At 37.5% G+C, this 21,212-nt stretch overlaps 1 protein-coding gene across 1 annotated transcript in view; it reads right to left on the bottom strand.

The window, feature by feature from the left end:
• EXOC4 (exocyst complex component 4) overlaps positions 1-21,212 on the bottom strand; it is an 804,715-nt gene that overhangs the window by 131,050 nt on the left and 652,453 nt on the right. Inside the window, exon 13 of the mRNA XM_019031456.4 lies at positions 17,434-17,589. Within this exon, the coding sequence (XP_018887001.1) occupies positions 17,434-17,589 (156 nt within the window). The remainder of the gene's footprint in view (positions 1-17,433; positions 17,590-21,212) is intronic.

Genomic DNA, 21,212 nt, shown 5'->3' with positions numbered 1-21,212 from the left:
ATGGAAGCCAGTGCTAAGCATAATGGAGCCCAAAGATGGTGGGGCAATGGTGCACTGATGCCATCATGGAGCAATAGTGCAGTCCCAGACAATAAAAATGCTTTTGAGCTTCATGTCATAGCAGAGAAAAATGAAACCCTACTTGTTTAAGCCACTGCTATTTCAAGTTTCTGTTAGTAGCTGCTAAATGCAATTTCTAGCTGACTCATTTATCTAATTAGCATACGAGATGTCATCCCAAGAAAACTTTCTCTGAATTTGGATAGCTCTAAAATCCACTTACTAGGAAAAGCAAAACAATGTCTCCTCCGTGATTTGAGCCCAGAAGACATTTATAGTATTTCCCTTGGCTGTCACTCAGTCAGGTTGCAAATATTTAGTTTTCTTAATCTGCCCTTATATATCAACTCTTCCAGCCCCTTAATCATCTGTGATAGATATAACACAAAAAATGCCTCTGAGCTGGGTGGTGAAAAAGCAACAGTGGGGGGCAAATGGCTTTGAAAACCACGCTTGGAGCCATTTTTATGCATATTAGGTGAAGCTCTAGGTGGACTGTGACAATTAAGACAAATGTATTTATGTAAGAAGTCTAATCTGCTTGAGTGGGGATCTTGGGCCCTGGGCATGTCTGCCTTGTGCTGCCAGCGCTTGATGCCTATCCCATTTCCCTCTGGCTCACTGGGATTTGCTTAACCTCCTCAGACAGGAGGGCAATAGACTGAGAAAAATACAAACTGCTTCATGTTGAATACACAGCAGACATCTCATTTGACAGGAATCCATAATCACCCCCTAACAACCTGAAAAGAGCACAGAAACCATGACACAGAGAATAAGTGATTGACAGCTATAACCATTTCACACAAAAAATCATTCCTTCGAGGATTTGTGCGTGTCAAAGAGCTTGGTGGAAGGTTTTTATGTGTTAGAATAACCTTAAAGGGATGGCTTTAGCTGTTTGACTACAGATTTTTTTCCAATCCCTCTGATTTATTAAATTATGATCTATCTGTACTATGGAAAACCATGAAGTCATTAGGAATTATGTATATAAAAAACTTGGTAACATAGAAAAATGTTTGGTGTAGCTTATTTTTCATTATGATATGCAGTTGTGTAAAATAAACTTATACAACTATAGGTACTGTATGATATTAAGAAAATAAATAAATATATGAGCCGAAAAAAGGTTGGATATCTATATGCCAAAATGTCAACTGCAGAAATGTATCATGCTTTGTGCTTTTCTATACTGTCCATACGTTCTCCAAAAAACAACTTCACGTTTTAGTGAAGAGAAAAACGGAACATCTCACCACATACGAGAGAACTTTCAAATGGGCATGCCAGGAATCCCAGCACATAAAAGTGGAGGACATGGGTATTAGTTACTTGTGCCAAGGTGGGAGGCAATGGGCGCACTGGCCTGAAGCTGGTCTGGACTGGTGGCTTCAGGCTTGCGGAAGACACAGTCACTTGTCCCCTGCAGAAGACCTCGCAGCCTGAATGGCTGCTGCCTGGCAACTGGACAGTATTATTTCCGCTTTCTAGGCCTGAATTTTTATGTACCCTTCATCTTCTGCTTATTATGATAACACATTATTTAATGAAGACACTATGTATTTTTGAGTGAAACAGGCAGTAAATTAACATTGTCTTCAGAAGGTGAAGTAACAGAAACTCAGAGGTAACAGGCACTCGGCAATTGCTCAAAGATGATCTGACACACCCAGGAGCAGAAATCAGAACTCAAAACTGAGTGTTTTGGGTACTGGATCCCATCTGAGGACTTGCCTTCCAAATCAGTTGGCCAACAGGCTCACATAGAAGCCTATGAAACTAAAGAAGAATGTTAAACCTGTTAAGCCTAATTTTTACCACACAATTATTTATAATCTTTAAAGAGCTCTATCTGACAAGAATTCATTTAAGGTAATTTTGCCAGGAGTGTTAAACCTATTTAACTTAATTTTACCACACAATTACAATCTTTAAAAAGGTCTATCTGACAAGAATTCATTTAAGGAAATTTTGCCAAAGATGCTCAAAATTGTCTCCATTTAGTCTTTAAAGAATTCTGTTAGCTACTAAAAGGAAAGCAAAAAAGAAAAAAAAAAATCTGCGCTTTCAGCAGACCTCATGCAATTATGAACGAAACATCACAAATGGTTTCAGGGATTGGTCTGCAGACCTTTGCTGTATCTGATCACATTTTATTTAAACACACACACACTCACTCTCTCACTCTCTCTCTCTCTCTCTCTCTCTCTCTCTCCTGGCCCTTTTCCCCAAATCTTTCATCACCACTTCCTATTGCTGAGCCCAGACCTGAGGTAACTGCCCTAAGAACCTAGGAAATGCTGCCTGCAAAGTCAGTTCCCTTGTGATAAAGAACAGAGCAGGGGAAAGGTCAGGACAGACTCAAATGGCCAAGACTATTGACAACAGTGGTAATTGGTTACAAGGCCACAACATAAAACTAATACATATGGTAATGATATGGGTACATAAGAGAATGTCTTTCTTCTTGGGAAATGCATGCTAAAGAGTTTAAGAATAGAGGCCATTATGTCTGTGGCCTACTTTTGAATGGTTTGGCAAGGAAGTGTGTGTATATATTTGGAGAGAGCATAGAGTGAGTATAGCAAGATGTCAGTGGTCAGGAAATCTCAGTCAGTATATGGTACATATGCATTCACTGCACTGTTAACTTTTCTGTGGGCTTACTATTTTTCAAATTTCTAAAATAACAACAAAGAGTTAAGCTCAGGGAAGAAATAAGAAGTGAGAAAAAGAATTTTTTGTTGGGCTTTTCAAAATCAGTATCTCTCCTACTCCTGTCCAAAATAGTTCCTAAGATGGTGAGCTCCTGGGAATCACTTCCACATAGATCCCTTGACAGTGCTCTTTAAGTTTCTTCCCAGCGTGCCATTTCTGGAAATGAAGGTTTTATACAAAATATAACATATATGACGAGAAGTTAATGCACCAATTACAAACTTAAGCAATATTACGAAGGCAATCAGAATCCCTGCAAACTGTCTCTGCCATTTTAATTTCAGATCTGGAGAGAGAAAATTTAGAATGACAGTCAGTTACGTTTTGACATGTTCAATCCAGGAACGCATAAATGCATAGTTTCTTCTGTCAGTCTATCTTTGTGTCCTTGTGTAAGTATTTTGGAGTGGTTTATGTGTTGTGTTCTTAAGGCTGAGCACAGAAAAACTATTATGCATACTTTAGCCTCTTCTAGAAGAAGCAAGGTTAGAGTTACCAAGGCTATGGCAAAGGCAAAGGTCTAGAGAGTAAATTGCAGACACCATTCTGCTAAGGCAGCTTTGCCACCATTCGGGCTCCCAGTCTAAAAGAAAGACACAAACACATTATCCTTATGGAGGCTGGGTTGGTAGCAAAACACCAGGATTCAAACAGCTTCTCCAATTAGAGGCCAAGATCTTAATCACAGGTCAAGGTGTGTGATAAGTTCAAATGCATTAGTATGAGAGATTTATTATGTTTTAAAAACACCTGTTCCTATTTGACTCAGCTCTATATAATGTGTACGAGAAGAAATTCTTTAAAATTTTTCTATAATTATACTTTTAGTTTAAGTTAGTTTTTCTTTCCTAGCAGCATCACTTTTGTTCTTTTGCCTATATTATTAACAATACATTCTATATATTAAATAGTTAACTTTTTTATTTCTGAGTAATTTTCAACTGCCAATATAAAACTGCAGCTCAGAATTTGGGCAAACAATTAAGTCTTTGTACTCCATATTCTGAGATTCCTCCTACACTATCCTTTCTCTTATTTGAATCCATTACTTATATATCAAGTAGGACATGAATACAGACATACATTCATTCAACAAGTATTTATTGAGCCACTATTGGGTGACTCATTTGATGTCTGTCATTAAACACTTAAATTCTAGAACAATAAAACCGGCTAGGCACCCTGGTCATTAACCTTACGCCTTTGATATCAGTGTTGAATCCTGAGTTTATCTAAGAACTTGATCCTTTCAAAAGCAATTACAGGCAGCTTTTGGTTGTATGACAATGTTTTTCTGGAAACCTCACTGGAAAATAGTAATTATCAAATAATTGACCAAATTTTCTTTTAAAACAGCTTTACAATTGAAGGTTGTGTTTCTGAGACATCAAATAAATGACGAATGCTTGAAAAAAAAATGCCATAAATGTAAACTAGAACCTGAAGTAGTAACTAAAAATAGTACAATTATATTTAAAGTTCCACAAAATGGGTAGAAATATACTAGGTGATTACACAAGGGGTTCCAACCTACTCTGAAGCATAAATATCTGGCTTAAAAACACAGCTTTACTGGATGTTAAATAAGACCTAATAGGCTAGTTAAAACAAATAAATACACATAAACACATACACACACACACACACACATCACTTAAGAAAAAAACAGTCAATAAGTTGGAGACTCACAGGTTGTCGTTTACAGAGGAAGAGCTGGAGGTGCAGAGGAGGAGGGGATACACGGGGAGTTAGTGGCACAGAGGGCAGGAACCCAAGGCTCAGTCTCAGGGTTTCTCCACATTTTCTATCCCCGTTTTTGGTACCAAGCAGAAGAGTACACTGATGTATCAGTGGGTAAAAACAATGAAAAAATTCCATGAAAATTGATACTAGAAACTAAGCAAAAAGCTAACTGCAAAGCAGCATGTTACTTTGATGCTGACAGCACCAGCTCAGAGTTATGATATGTAGACTTGGAACACAATTGCATGGAAATGCTCTATGAGTTTGGAAAAAGAATGCATCTTTCTTTAGCTAAGACACTCAAATAAGCTTGGCCACTAACTTTGCTTCATAGATATTGTCAAGCAACACTAGGTATAAACAATTAGGTTCATGTTTTTTCTTTAGGTGCTAGGACTTCTGTAGGTATGCAGTTTTTCTGCCAGGAGTCACTGTATAATATGCATCATACAGTGCATAATTATAACAATAACTTTCCATAAAGAATTCCTGAACTTCAAAATAGATTACCAGGTGATAGGAGTAAAATAACCAATAATCACTTATTATAAGTTGAACACATTATACTCTGGTTTTTCCACTACTGAGTATAGGTTTAAAAGCCATACTTTATATAGCATTGAACTCCTTTCCCTGAGTATACCAGCTTATTGATTATCCTGGTTATTTCTCAACTTGCCATATGATTTCCTCTTGAAGAATCGAAATCTGTTCAGAGCAGAGACATTAAACAATTGACCTCAGGCAAAAGCAAGGAGGTATCAGGTAAGGTTTCTCTTCTCTTGGAATAGAGAAGAGAAGGGATGAGGAATGAGCAGGGTAGGCGGTTTTAGGAGGAAGGAAGAGAGAGATGTGAACCTTGGCAGGGGTAAAATGAGATACACATTGACGCAAAGAAGGGAGCAGTAGACATGGGACTACTTGAGGGTGAAGGATAGGAGGAGGGTTAGAATCAAAACACTACCCATCGGGCACTATGTTTCTTAACTGGGTGACAAAATATTCTGTAGGCTAAATCCCCATGACATGAAATTCACCCATGTAACAAACCTGCATACACACCCCTGAATCTGAAATAAAAGTCGGAAAGTAAAAAAACAGAGATACTATAAAGAAGAGTAAATGCTTTGTGTAAAATTGGCAAAAAAGTGAAAATGGCTTAAGATGATCCATTTTTTTTCTGGGATAGAAGTGTTAGAATGACAGTGTATTTGGGAGCAGTAGGTAACTATCAGAGCAGTCACAGGGTTTGAGGATGTGTGGAGAATTGTTTTTAAAGCAAATAACAATTCTAAACCAAAGGAATAATTACCCATGGTTAAATAACCTACACTAATCAGTAGTGACCCCACTGTCCTACCACTCCCCAGTCTCAGTCTTGTGCCCCAGAAACAACCACATATAACTGTCTAAAAAAGTACTACTGTAACCGGGCGTGGTGGCTCATGCCTATAATACCAGCACGTTGGGAGGCCAAGGCGGATGGATCACGAGGTCAGGAGTTCAAGACCAGCCTGGCCAATACGGTGAAACCCCATCTCTACTAAAAATACAAAAAACAGCCGGGTGTGGCGGTGCGCGCCTGTAGTCCCAGCTACTTGGGAGACTGAGGCAGAAGAATCGCTTGAACCCGGGAGGCGGAGGTTGCAGTGAGCTGAGATGGTGCCACTGCACTCCAGCCTGGGCGACAGATGGAGACTCTGTCTCAAAAAAAAAAAAGGTACTACTGTTTCTAAATTCTTCCAGTAATTTTTCACCATCTCTCTAAAGAATCTGTTGAAACAGCTACTTGTTGATGTTAATTGTAGACATTGTCTTCTGACCTCTTGCTTGATGGATGGGTGAGGACCCCCTCCTCTGAGCTCCAATTCCATCCCCTTCCTTTTTCTAATGCTTTTTAGTTCTCTGGCCTCTTCTGTGTAGGTTTATCCATATTTTTCCCTCCAGCAGTAGCACTCACCACACTATTAAGGGTCTGCTTACTGGTTTGACTCACCCACAGACTGTGAGTGAGGGGAGCAGGGTGGAGTGTGGAGCGGGAGGAGGGTTTCTGGGAGGAGATGCTGGAGGAGTTGATACCTAAGCTGAATCTTGATGGCAAAGGTGAGTATGAAAGAGGATGGTGGACTAGGAAGCGGAAACAATTCAACAGGGAGAGAAAGACAGATGTGAGGAGGCAAATGGTCCTTCACCCCCTGGCAGGGAATTTCAGCTTGCAGCAGAGAACAGGCATCAGCAGAGAACAGGCATCAGCAGAGACAGAGTGGGGCCAAGATTACAGCAGGCACGGGCTTTCGGCAGTGCTACTAGAGCATCTCACTGCTTGCCCTTGTCTCAGGAACACTTCTGCCTGCAACCTACCCAGGCTTGATCACAGGCATCCTGCCCACCACCACAATGGCACAGGTGACCACTGCCAGCCTGACTTTCTCAAGGGCTAAGTGGGACTACCTTGGAAGAATTGCATTTTTTTCTTTTATTAAGCCTCAAATGAAAGAGGAATGGTATTAAATGTCCACCTTAATGGAAAAAAATAAATAATTATATCTAAAATTAAATAAAACATGAAATTTAGAAAACAAATTAGTGACACTTTAATGATACTAACAGATAATTATAATTCTCAAATAATTGTCCAAATACACTAGCATTAATGTGATGTGTAGGGGAGATTTTAAATTTTGTTTTCTTCCATTTACTGCCACTCTTATGCTAACAAGAATGGTATCATTTTCATATAATAACAAAATGCCTAATTCAATCATCTTGAACATTAATTGATATGTTTGCAGCTGAGTCTCCAGTTAATGACCTGTCTTTTTTGTTTAGTTTTGAGATTTAAGTCAGCTTCTCATCCAGACGTGCCTGGCAGCGTTCTATATCCATCTATGACCTTCATCTCATTTAACTGCAGCAAAGAAAATATTTTAGTAAAGCATTTTTTACTCTTGCACTTATTTAATATATTCATGTTTTCTGATTTACCTTTCCTTTTATAATTATATTCTAAAAGTTATATTAAGCATCCAGAGATAATGAAATAAATGTCTCCAATTTATGAACATAAATATGAACACTTTGTTCAAGATAGCTAAAGTCTTTTTTTCCTGCTTCGCCCCTTTCATTTACTCCTTCAAACTTATCTGAAGATTCAATAGCTATAGTTATCTGGAAACTTTTAACAGCTGTTGCTTATATTACGTTGAGAACCTTTCAAATTTCCAACAGGAACTGTTCTGAAAATCATTTATGCTCTACTTTATTCATATAATTTCCACAACTAAACACATTCCTAGCTCTGCTAGATTTCTGCATCTCTTAGAATTGTTTAATCTGAATTGGATGAAAAAATTGAAGAGGTATAAAGACCTACTAAGGACAAAAACAAAACAAACTAGTTAATGATGGTGCTGAGGACCAGAATGTAGGCCAGTGGCTTTCCAAAGGGAATTTCTTACTATGCATGTAACTTTCAGAGAGTTCACTGAAGGCTGAGGCCTCCTCATTTTTTTTTTTTTTTTTTTTTACATTTTATTCCTTTCATTTGAGGAGTGGCTGATCCTTCTCATTCATTCAACATTTACTGAGGACCTATGGTATGAGGACCTCTTAGCATACTAAGAGGATTCCACAGAAGAAAAGTAAAAGTGCAAACCTGCTTTCTGCTTTTATTCCTTTTTCACTGAACATTTAATATATGACTCGTGCCAAATAATAACTTAAGATCAACCATCTTGCTTGCTGGAAATGAATATTTTGCTGTTAATCATGTTGACTTCCTAATTTCATAAAACCACAAAAGGTAGTCATAGTAAACATACCACTCATTTGATTCTCCAGATAAAATAAAAAAGTTATTTTCTAAATAACTCAATAAGTAAAAATAGCTACAAAATGTCCTTTAGTCTCTCTTCCCGATTCAGGACTGCATCACCCTCTACCCAAAATCTATGTAATTTATTTTATATCATTTTTATGTTTCATTCCCCCATCTTCTTTTCAACAACGATTATTATTTTTTCTTTGCATTGATTAGTCAAACATATAAATCAGAGGAAAATAAGACAAGCAGTTTTAAAGCACCTATATTCAATAGATTATTTTTCCTCCAAGTATAGCTCGATATTCTGTTTAACAACCTGTTATTGGAAAGGAGAGAACCTATAACAATATAATACATTGGGTATAATATAGTGAATACCAATGATAAAATCTAGAGTCAAAATGCTTATATGATAAATGTCTGTGACATTAGCATAAAATAACTCAAATATCAGTCAAGATTATGATGATCAATGAAAATGAAGGAATAATTCAAATGTCAAAATCCACAAATTCCTGATCCATTTTTAGGCTGGTCAGTCATAGTGTGATGGCTCTGGAGGTCAGAGTCAATTACCTAGAGTCAAATTCTAGCCCTGTCACTTAGTGGCTGTGTGAACTTGGGGAAGTCATTTACTTCCTCTGCACCTCAGTTTCCTCATATATTGAGTAGGAATAATAATTCCTGAAAATTCGTACTGCTGCTGTACTGTGCCAGGCACTGACCACTCTTATTGCTGTGACTGCTGGAATAAACTGCATGATCTTAGTTCTTTTCTTCTTTTTTTTTTTTTTTGAGACGGAGTCTTGCTCTGTTGCCTAGGCAGGTGTGCAGTGGCACAATCTCGGCTCACTGCAACTTCCGCCTCCTGGGTTCAAGCAATTCTTCTGCCTCAGCCTCCTGAGTAGCTGGGATTACAGGCACACATCACCATGCCCGGCTAATTTTTTTTTCTATTTTAGTAGAGACAGGGTTTCACCATGTTGGTCAGGCTGGTCTCGAACTCCTGACCTTGTGATCCACTCGCCTTGGCTTCCCAAAGTGCTGGGATTACAGGCTCAATCTTAATTCTTTATTGTGCATCTTTCAAGACTAATCTGTAGGTTGTATATATTGCTTGACCTTTATCACCTGAAAATTCTGCCCCAGGTCCTACCAATCACACCTATCCACTTAAGAATTTTCAAACCCGGCTCTAGAGAACTGATTCTTCTTTTTTCATTCAGGGTATGAATGAAATGAGGGTAACCATTCGGGGTGGGGGCTGTTTTTCTAATACACATGGCCTCCCTAGCTCCTTCCCTGTCCTCTTTGCTTCCCCAACACCTTATCCCTTCTGTTAATTACATCTCCAGAAAGCAGGAATGCCTTTTATCAGCAGATAATCATTGATCTCAAAAGGATAAATATATACATATATATGGCAGGTGCAAAGACAATGGGCTAGAAAGCCTGCTTTCAGCTTCTTTGGGAATAAAAGGATATTTGCTATTTTTCTTTTTTCTATGAAAGCCCTTGCTTGACCTATTTTTCCTCTCTCCATTCAAAGTTAAGCCTGGAAATAATACATTTTATTTTTTAGTTAAAAAACAAGAATAGAAAAGAGCCTCATTTAGTAATGAAGGGAACATAACCTTTATTCAATGCAAAGGGCAATGGATTCTATATTCATCTATGTGCCAAGCAGCCCTCTGAGCTTTAAAAACTAATTATAGGGGGAGATTGTGACTTTTCAGTCTTTTTGGCTCATGCCATATTCTATGGTACTCTAAAGTGCTAAATCAAGGCACTCTGTCAAGTCTACCACATTGGAATATCAATGAAGAGTGTCCTCTTCTACTTAACTTTGCTTTCAACTTCTAATTGGGATAGAGAATGTGACAGGTTAAAAGGAAAGAGTCAGTCATATACCAAATAGACCTAAAAGTTACTTTTCTTTTGTTAAGGCAAATATAGTTTGTTTTTCAAGCCATCTCCACATGCAAAAACATGGATAAATCCTTTAGGCATAATGTTGAACAAAATAAATTGGATGCTATGATTAAATTTATATAAAATTCAAAGACAAGTAAATCTAAACTATGGGATGAAAGTCAGAATAGTGGTTACTTTGAGAGCAGGACTTTTTGGGATACTAGAAAAATTGTATATTTTGATCTGGGATGGTATATAATGAGATATAACATTACATTTAGTTGTACACTTAAGATTGCACTTTGCTTCATGTATTAAGAAATATACATTTAATTTGTTTTGCCTTCAAATTTAAGATAGAAAGTGATACAACTCAGTGAGCAAAATAAGAATAAAGAAAGCCAGGACCTTGATTCTAGCTTTTTAAAATCAGAAGCATGAAGGGTAAAAATTCATTTCTTTGGATCAGTATTCTCTTTTCTGGAACGAGGCTAGAAAGCATTCCCTTCAATTTAAGCTATTGAAGATACCTAATAAGACTGATGGAAAATCCCATTGTCAAGCATAAAATACAATTAAGGAGTTACACAAAAATAAGCTGAGGAACAAGAAGAAAAAGATATTTAGTCATTTAAAATAATCTGTAAAGTTGGGAAAAAATAATTTTTCTTCCAGAAACTGCTTGTAGCGCAACTATTAAGGTTGACAGCTGTAGTTAGATGAGTATGCCTACGGAGAACGAGTGGGGACATGTTCACCCAGGCATCTTCAAAATCTGGCAGTGGGAAAATATTATGGTAATACTGTGAAAGAGTGGAGCTTTGTGGCCTGACCTTTATCCTAAGGTCAGTTTAATTATTTCTACTCAGGGCTCTAACCAATCGATCTCTCAATCATTCTTTACCTGTCTTGATAGAAAAAAAAAAACCCTCAAGTTACTCTCTACACTATAGTCATGACAACATGATGCAAATGAAGGGAAGAGAACAGGTAGAGGAAAAAAAAATGTAAAAGTTTATCATTTATATCAGATGCAGGGGGAAAATATATTCAGCACAATAAAGGTTTTAGAAGAAAACATCTCTGTGACTTTGGTAAATCATAGATTTCTTAAATAGGATTCAAAATGTCTTGTCCATAAATAATAACAAATTAAACTTATTAAAACTTTAAAAAGTCTGTTCAGTAAAAGACACCATTAAGACAGTAAAAAAGGTGGCCTGTACAGCGGGAGAAGATCTGTTGGTCTATCTGTCTATCTCAAAGATGTTACATCCAGATATGCAAAGAACTCTTAAAAATCGCTAAAGACAGACAAGCTAATTAAAATGGGCAATAGATTTGAACAAATATGTTACAAAAGAGGATATTCAAATGGCCAATAAATACGTAAGTGTGCATAAAAAAGTGTTCAAGTTCATTGTTCAAGAGATAAATGCATATTAAATGACAAAGAGATACCCTTACAAACCTACTGGGCTGGCTAAAATAAAAAAATAAGTGCTGGTGAGATATGGTGCAACTAGAACTCTCATACAACACTATAAGGGAGGCCGAGGTGGGCGGATCACAAGGTTCGAGACTAGCCTGGCCAATATGGTGAAACCCTGTCTCTACTAAAAATACAAAAATCAGCCAGGCGTTGTGGTGGGTGCCTGTAATCCCAGCTACTTGGGAGGCTGAGGCAGGAGAATCTCTTGAAACCAGAAGGCGGCAGTTGCAATGGGCTGAGATTGCACCACTACGTTACAGCCTGGGCGAAGGGCGAAACTCTGTCCCAAAAAAAAAAAAAAAAGTGTAAACTCTTACCACCACTTTGGAAAATTATTTGGCAGTGTATACTAACACTCAACATATGCATACTCTACTACCCAGAAATTCTACTCCTAGGATATACCCAACCAAAATGCACATATATGGTTATCAAAAAAAAACCCAGGATATTCACAATAGCACTATGTGAAATAGTTCCAAGTGCCCATCAGAATGATGAATGTATGAATACACAATTACATGTACACACATACACACACACACATAGAAACACACATGTATAATTTTTTTTTTTTTGAGGCAGAGTCTCGCTCTGTCGCCCAGGCTTGAGTGCAGTGGCGCGATCTCGGCTCACTGCAAGCTCCGCCTCTTGGGTTCACACCATTCTCCTGCCTCAGCCTCCTGAATAGCTGGGACTACAGGCACCTGCCACCACGCCCGGCTAATTTTTTTGTATTGTTAGTAGAGACGGGGTTTCACAGTGTTAGCCAGGATGGTCTTGATCTCCTGACCTCGTGATCCACCCGTCTCAGCCTCCCAAAGTGCTGGGATTACAGACGTGAGCCACCACGCCCGGCCATGTATAAATTTCTTAAAAACCTTGTTGTAGTAACATAATGAAATACAATATAGATTACGGAGTAGTGAGAACCTATATACAACAATATGGATGAATCTTGCTCACATAATGTGGAAAATAAGAAGCCAGTCATAAAAATAAATATATATATATAATTGCATGATTCCATTTATATAACGTCCAAAAATAGATTAAACTAGTCTAGTAGTTACAAGTCAGCAAGGCTAACTTTTGAGGCAGGCAGTAACTAGAAAGAAGGAGGATGAGAAGGCACTTTGTTGCTATGTTCTATTTCTTATTGCTAATGTTCTGTTTCTTGATCTAAGTATTGGTTACAAAAGTGAACAGTGTAAAAATTGGCACAGTTGTGACTTTGATATGTGCACATTCTCATACATTTATTATGCTTCATTAAAAGTATGTATATATAATAAATAGATATCCAATAAAAAGCAAACTACAGGTAATGTAAGAAGAGATGAAAACTCTAAGAAAGAATCAAGAGCAAATGTTAGAAATAAAAAACACTGTAACAAAAATGAAGAATGCCTCTGATGGGCTCAGCAATAGACTGGATATGGCCATGGAAAGAACTGGAGACACTGAAGAAATGTCATTAGAAACTTTCAAAACTGAACCAGAAAGAGAAAGGAAGAATAAAACAACAGAATATCTAAGAACTCTGAGATAGTTAAAAAACATACAATCCAAGAACTATAAGACAGTTTAAGAAGGTATAACATATGCATAATGGGAATATCAGAAGGAGAAGAAAGAGAAAAAGCAACAGAATAAATATTTGAAGCAATAGTAACTGAAAATTACTCCAAATCAATTAGAGATACCTAACTACAGATCTGGGAGGCTCAGAAAACACCAAGCAGGATACACACCATAAATTCTACACCTAGGCATATCATATTCAAAGTATACAAAATCAAAGACAAAAAAAAAACTTTAAAGAAACCAGAGGAAAAAAAATCCTATAGAGGAACAAGGATAAGAATTATATCAGATTTCTCTTCAGAAATCATGCAGACAAGAAGAGAGTGGAGTAAAATATTTAGTTGTTAAAAGAAAAAAAAAACAATCCTCAGTTGTGATGTTTAATTTTATATGTCAGCTTGACTGGGCTAAGAGATGCTCAGATAACTGGTATAACATTTCTGGTGTGTTTGTGAGGGTGTTTCTAGAAGAGATTAGCATTTTAATCAGTAGACTTAGTAAAGAAATCTTCCCTCACCAACATGGATGGGTATCATCCCATCCACTGAGGGCCTGAATAGAACAGAAAGGCAGAGATGGGTGAATTCATTCTCTGTATGCTAGAGCAGGACATCCATTTTCTCTTGTCCTCAGACACTGAAGCTCCTGGTTCTCAGGCCTTCAGACTCCATGACTTACACTAGCCCCACCCTCTAACCCTGTTCTCAGGTCTTTGGACTTGGAATAAATTACACCACTGACTTTCCTTGTTCTGCAGCTTGCAAATGGTGGATGGTGGATGTTCTTGGCCTCATAATTTAATGAGCCAATTCCTATAATCAGTCAATTAATCTATCTGTCTATCCCTCCCTCCATCCTATTAGGTCTGTTTCTCTGCAAAACCTTGACTAATCCATCAGTCTAGATTTCTGTACCTAGTAAAATTATCCTTTAAGTGAAGAAAAAATAAACACTTTCTCAGACAAATAAGAACTGAAGGAATTTGCTGCCAGTAGATCTGTCTTGCAAGACGTGTCAAAAGAAGTTCTTCAGAGAGAAGAAAAATGATACAGATCAGAAACGTGGATCTACATTGAGAAAGGAAGAGCATTAGGGAAGGAATAAACGAAGGTAAAAATAAACCTTTTCTAATTCTTACTTGATCCAACAGTTTGTTCAAAATAATAACAATAACATTGTAGTCAATGATTCTAGCTTATGGATAAATGAAATCAATGACAGCAATGTCACAAAGGATAGGGAGGAGGAATTGGGAATACTCTGTTATAAGGTACTTACACTGCCTGTGTAGTGGTATAGTGTCATTGAAAGCAGACTTGGATTAGTTATAAATGTATACTATGAATGCATGGTGTAAAAAAAGAAGTATAACTAATATGGTAAAAGACAAGAAAAAATGGAACCATACAAAATAATTAAAACAAGAGAAGACAGAAAAGCACAAAAATATGATGAACTTAATTAAAACTTCTCTGCAAAAGACATCGTGAAGAGAATGAAAAGGCAAACTACAGGCTGGGAGAAAATCTTTGCAAAATACTTATCAGATGAAGGACTGCTACCCAAAATATACAAATAACTCTTAAAATTGAACAAGAACACCCATAACCCAATTAAAATGTAGGCAAAAGATTTGAATAAACACTTCACCAAAGATACAGAGACAGCAAATAGCATATGAAAAGATGTTCAACATCACATGTCGTTAGGAAATTGCAAATTAATACAATGAGATATCACTACACATTCATAAGAATGGCTAAAATCCAAAACACTGACAGTATCAAATGTTGGCAAGAATGTGGAGAAACAGGAGCTCTTGTTCCTTGCTGGTAGGAATGTGAAATGATACAACCACTTTGGAATACATTTTGGCAGTTTCTTATACAACTAAACATATTTTGCCCTTATGATCCAGCAATCACATTCTTTGGTATTTACTCAAATGAGTTAAAAACCTGCATCCACATAAAAACCAGCACACAAATTATTTACAGCACCTTTGTTCATAACTGCCAAAACTTGAAAGCAACTAAGATATCCTTCAATAGATGAGTGAATAGAGTGGTACACCTATGAAATGGAACATAATTCAGAGATAAAAAGAAATGAGCAATAATACCACAAAAAAAAACCATGGAGGAAACTTAAATGCACATTGCTAAGCAAAATAAGTCATTCTCAAGAGGAAACATACTGTATGATTTCAACTATATAACATTCTGCAAAAGACGAAACTATGGAGACAATAAAAAGATCAGTGGTTGCCAGGGGTTCAGGCTGTTGAGGGAGTGAGGGATGAATAGGAGGAACACAGGAAGTTTTTAGGGCAGCAAAATTATTATTCTGCATAATACTATAATGGTGGATATATTCCTTATACATGTGTCAAAACCCATATATTTAGAATATGAAGAGTGATCCTTAATGTAAACTACAGACTTTAGTCATTAATATTGTATCAGTATTAGCTCATCAATTATAACAAATACACCACATGAATGCAAGATGTTAAAAACAGAGGAAATGGTTGGGGGAGGTGTAAGGGGATCTATGGCAACTCTGTACTTTTTGTTCAAGTTTTTCTGTAAACCTAAAATTGCTCCTTCAAAAAATAAAGGTGGGGAGAGAGACAGTTTTCTTATATAATTAACTAGCTAACAAGTTTCTTTCAGATACTGTGAATAATAAGGAAGAAAAACATAAACAGGAAGAATTTAGGTTAAATTACACATGCACTTTCAAGAATCATGGTTTTGAGAAAGTTTAACATGATGCTACAGAAAATTTTCATAATAAAAAGTTCATAAAAATATGGCACTGTAGTGTATGATTATAGGTTAACTTTGTGAGCAGTAAAGATTTGTCTACAGTTGCACAATTTGAGAGAGATAAGAACACAGTTCTGTGATGAATGAAAACATGGGCCCTTATTCCTTTTATTCCTCTTCTAGTCTTTGTTTCTTTAAAATGCTTTTATTTTATTTTTACCACTTATTCATTCACTTACGCAAAAGAAGATAATATTAATCCTAACTTTGATGTGACAAAGTATTACCACCATTGTTTTTCTACTTTACACAGCTCTAAAGTGACAGAGGTGAAAATGTTTCACTGTGGCAAGCCAGCCATATGGAAATGAGTAGCTTCATCAAATTAGGCCACACTTTCATGGCTAAGTAAATAATTTAAATTGAACAAAGGCAAATGTTGAGTGATAAAGTTAAAAGAAAGACTCTACTTTTGTTAAGACATAGAAAACAATCACGGATAATACAATGTATGTGAACACACACACAGGAAGCACATTTGTATTTTCCACAAAGTCCAACTGACAGTTCTATGGACTGGAGAACATGTTAAGAACAATCATAACATATTCTGTATGGACAGAAACATATTCTGTATGGACAGAAATTTATCTTACTCTCATGTTTGAAAGGGTATGGCCCATATGGGGGCTACAAACAACTTTGCTGAGTGAATGAATCAATGAATTCTATTTTTCCTCTAAGAGGAAAGAAGAACCTATAAATTAAAAGATATTTTAGGCTGGGCGTGGTGGCTCATGCCTGTAATCCCAGCACTTTGGGAGGCCGAGGCAGGTGGATCATGAGGTCAGGAGATCGAGACCATCCTGGCTAACACGGTGAAACCCCGTCTCTACTAAAACTACAAAAAATTAGCCGGGCGTGGTGGTGGGCACCTGTAGTCCCAGCTACTTGGGAGGCTAAGGCAGGAGAATGGCGTGAACCCAGGAGGTGGAGTTTGCAGTGAGCCAAGATTGCGCCACTGTACTCCAGCCTGGGAGACAGAGTGAGACTCTGTCTCAAAAAAAAAAAAAAAGATATTTTAATCCAATTTAGCAATGTTCCAAATTTGACTCACATTAATTTTTTTCCTTCTGAAGTTTTGAGCTCAAGGCACACGTGCATGGGAAATGAGGTGAGACAGGAGGAAAACATATTTTACTAAGTTCAAGTAATTGCTGCTTGATGTTTAGAATTGGCCTAAATTTCATGTAAGAAAATATTAGCTAAACAGATGTGCTTCCTCCCTATGTTTAGGACAACTTAGAAAATGGACCTTTTACCTTATGAAATCTTCTTCCTCCTCTCTTTTTGGCCTCAGCTGTTTGGGTTGAGCCATATTCATCCAGTTTGGTAGAGATTTCAAGAGTCTGCTGATATCATCATCTTTTGCCCAGGATGCACTGATGACAAGTTTTTCTTCTGACTGGACAATACCCCTAAACACAGCCAATAGAAAAGAGACACTGTAGCATGATGCCTGGTATTCAGTTAGCATTTTCATCTACCTTTGCTGCAGGAAAAAAGAAATCACACTCATCTCTGCTTTGAACCTAATCCATTATCTAAGTTGGAGTCCATGATACCCATTAATAGGTCACATTACTGGGAAACAACATTTCTAGATTTCATTCTTAGTTTCTTAGTTGTTGAGTAATCGTGACAGTTGAAAAAACTAATTAGCTCCTCTTACCATATTTGATCCCTTAGGATAAATAAAAGCATATGGTATGTTTTGGGGGGGACCTTTTAAGAAAATGTTGAATAAAAAGTGGGATAACCATGTAAAAGAATGCTATTAAGTGACAACATAACTAGTACCTGAAAGGTGACGGAAGTGTTACAAAAGGTTGTACTCTGGACTTCTTGGTTTAAACTATCAATTAGTTCTAGTTGAGGGTATTGCTTGAATTATGGACACCCCTCTCTTCACAGCCAATATACCATCATTAAGAAACCCTCAGCCCCAGTTGTCAGGCAGAAAAAGCCTTTGATTACTGCCATCTCCAGTGGGCTCTGACTAGTGACCTAGAGCTGACAGGCTTCAAGTCTTTTAATAGGGCCCATGGGTTAGCTATTAACACTGCTCTTACCAGAATGGTACCTGTAAATTCATCTTAAATGTTCAATTTCGACTTAATTAAAAAGCTTTTCTTTCGGTTCAACATGTGTCACTATAACTAATTTCAACGATCTAAATATCCTCGTCAGCAATACTAGGTGACAGAAATGACATTTATTTATGAAAGGAGTGCCAATTAGCTGGCTTCTCCTCTGGGGCTGACCAAGACTCCAAGAGATTGCCCCCATCATAGGCAGGAATCTCTTTTGGTACAGGGGTCACTCTGGGGGGGGCATTATGCACTTGCAGATAAACAATATATATGGCATGTATGTATGATACCTCCTTGACCCAACAGACAATTCATGTTTGTAGACAAAAGAAGGTGAAGCCTAGGCCAGATGCAGTGGTTCACATCTATGACTGCAGCACTTTGGCAGACTGAGGCAGGAGGATTGCTTGAGGCCAGGAGTTCAAGACCGGCCTGGGCAACACAGATTGACCTTCTCTACAAAACAAAAACAAAAAGTTGAAGCCTACAAACCTTGATTCATGACAGACTGACTTAAGGTAACATAGTTTCATGTTGTAGGGCAGGGGTCCCCAACCCCTGGGCCACGGACTGGTCCTGGTCCATGGCCTGTTAGGAACTGGGCGGCACAGCAGGAGGTGAGCAGCGGGCCAGTGAGCGTTACTACCTGAGCTCTACCTCCTGCCAGATCAGCGGTAGCATTAGAGTCTCACAGGAGCGCAAATTCTATTGTGAACCGCGCACGCGAGGGATCTAGATCACATGCTCCTTACGAGAAACTAACTAATGTCTTATGATCTGAGGTGGAACAGTTACATCCTGAAACCATCCCATCCCCTTTTTCTCACCCCAAACATCACCACAGTCCCTGGTGCCAAAAAGGTTGGGGACCACTGTTGTAGGGAACAATATTACCCTGGTTCTTTTAAAATAAACTAGAATAAATAAGAGAGCTATTTATTTGCTCTCTTATTCTTCTAAAGTTTTGAGCTCAAGGCACACTTGCATGGGAAATAAGGTGAGGCAGGAGGAAAACAGATTCTAGAATTCTTCTAATTCACTATAAGCAAATGTTTTCTCATAGTAACCATGGTCAGAGACACAAAAATTGGATTACAGAAACTTCTTCCCTCCAGTCTCTCATATTACTTTCTTATGACTATTTTCTATTCCCTCTTTTGTTATTTCCTTGCATCTTTTCTGCAGTATTTATGGACTAATCCAACAATTTAACTTTTACAATCTTATACTTGCATTGCTAGGTGCAATCTTATAGCATGGTACCACCTCAGATAAGAGACTCTGTTGCAGGTGTACCCCTCAATGTTCTCTGACATTCTTTATACCTGTCTCTGATCAGGCTCATCTCCCCATTTATCTTAGTAGCTATTTCTTTAAAAAACATTTGCCCTTTCTGTATCTCCTCATTGCTTACCCCCCATATCCTTCTTATCTGACAGAGAAGGAAGGGATCTAATTACATACTTTCAAATATTTGTCCTCCTACCCCCAACAGAAATATGTTCAAATCTGTTTCATCCTCATTAATTTCCAGTAATTCCTCTAGTTAGGCTCTTGGGGATCTTTTCTCCCCGACCTATCTCCCCTTTTTCCTGTATTTTTACTCTTTCCACTATATATTCCCTAATCCTCTGTTATTTTAAAAATGAATGAATGAATGAATGAATGAATGAATGAATCTCTTCCCTGCATTCCTGTCTAACAAAGCTGCTCCCTCTCCTTCAAAGGCAATCATCAAAGGAGCAACCTGCATTAATTGACTTCACTGTCTCACCTCTCATTCATGAAATCTCTCTCCAAGGTCTACTTTACGATTTAACCCATCTAATGCTTTTTGAAAAATTTGCAGTTATTATATTTTTCATTTCTAGATTTTCTATTTGCCTCTTTTACAAATCTACTGGCTTTTCCCTCCCAAACTGTCCTGCTCTTGTATCATGGAATCTGTTCTTTTCTTTATCTCCTTGAATGTTTTAGAAATCCACAATTTTTAAGTTCCTTTTATGAAGTGGCTTTATATTCCTTGGTAGTTCTTGTAGATGTCAAGTGTCCTGTTTGTTGCATTTGCCTTCTTTTCTCATGATGGTGCATTTCCTCATGTGGTCTGCTACTTTGTTCTGGAAGCTCTACTTCAATGGGACTTATCCTCTGTAGGAATCTTGCATTTGCCCAGAACTTTCAAGGTATCACTGTTACGTACTCTGCATTTGCCTCTTCTGGGTTCTATGAGTTTCACTGGTTCCAAATAGGTTTGTAATTTTTTTTCCTTTTTTTTTTTATTTTTTATTTTTGGCTTAAGGCTTTTTCTCCCTATGCAGGGAGTACAAATTGAGTTCTTACTTGCATATATCACATGAGGTGTGGGATTCTGATTTCTTTTAGGGGCTACTTTTCTACTCCAGGTTGGGTAGCTCCTTCTTAAGTCCCAAGTTTTCTTGGTTCCATTCATGAATGAACTAAGAAATATGAATGAAACAGTTCTTTGCATAACTTCTGCACAGATAAAGCTCCCTCCCTGCCTGGAAGATGTCAAGATGCTAGCCTCTATTTGACCTCTATATGTGGTCCTGAAACCTCTGTAGCCCACTCAACTTCCACATTTGTCTGTTTCTGGCTTTTAATTCCTCTTTCATTCATGGCATCTGGAAAATTCTCTTTCATCCTTTTGAGTTTGGTTACATATTTAAAATACTTTTAAAGTTATAATTTTTTTATCCAGAATTTCTACAAGTTAGAAACAAGAAAAGGGCTTTTTAAATCTATTCGCACCAAACTTTTGACAGGAAATCAAAATACAGTCTTAAATCAACTGCAGTCAGGGTTCTAGAACGATTACTCCACTGAAATTGCTCCACCAACCCAAGAGCACTTTTTATTTCATTCTTCGCACTCTTTGACTATTCTAAAGCATCCAACACTTTTGATTACTCTCTTCTTGAAATACTATT

This window comes from Gorilla gorilla, chromosome 6, assembly GCF_029281585.2.
Source record: "Gorilla gorilla gorilla isolate KB3781 chromosome 6, NHGRI_mGorGor1-v2.1_pri, whole genome shotgun sequence".
Lineage (NCBI taxonomy): Eukaryota > Metazoa > Chordata > Mammalia > Primates > Hominidae > Gorilla > Gorilla gorilla.
Note: the sequence above shows the minus strand (reverse complement) of the source record. Positions and strands in the feature narration are given on the sequence as shown.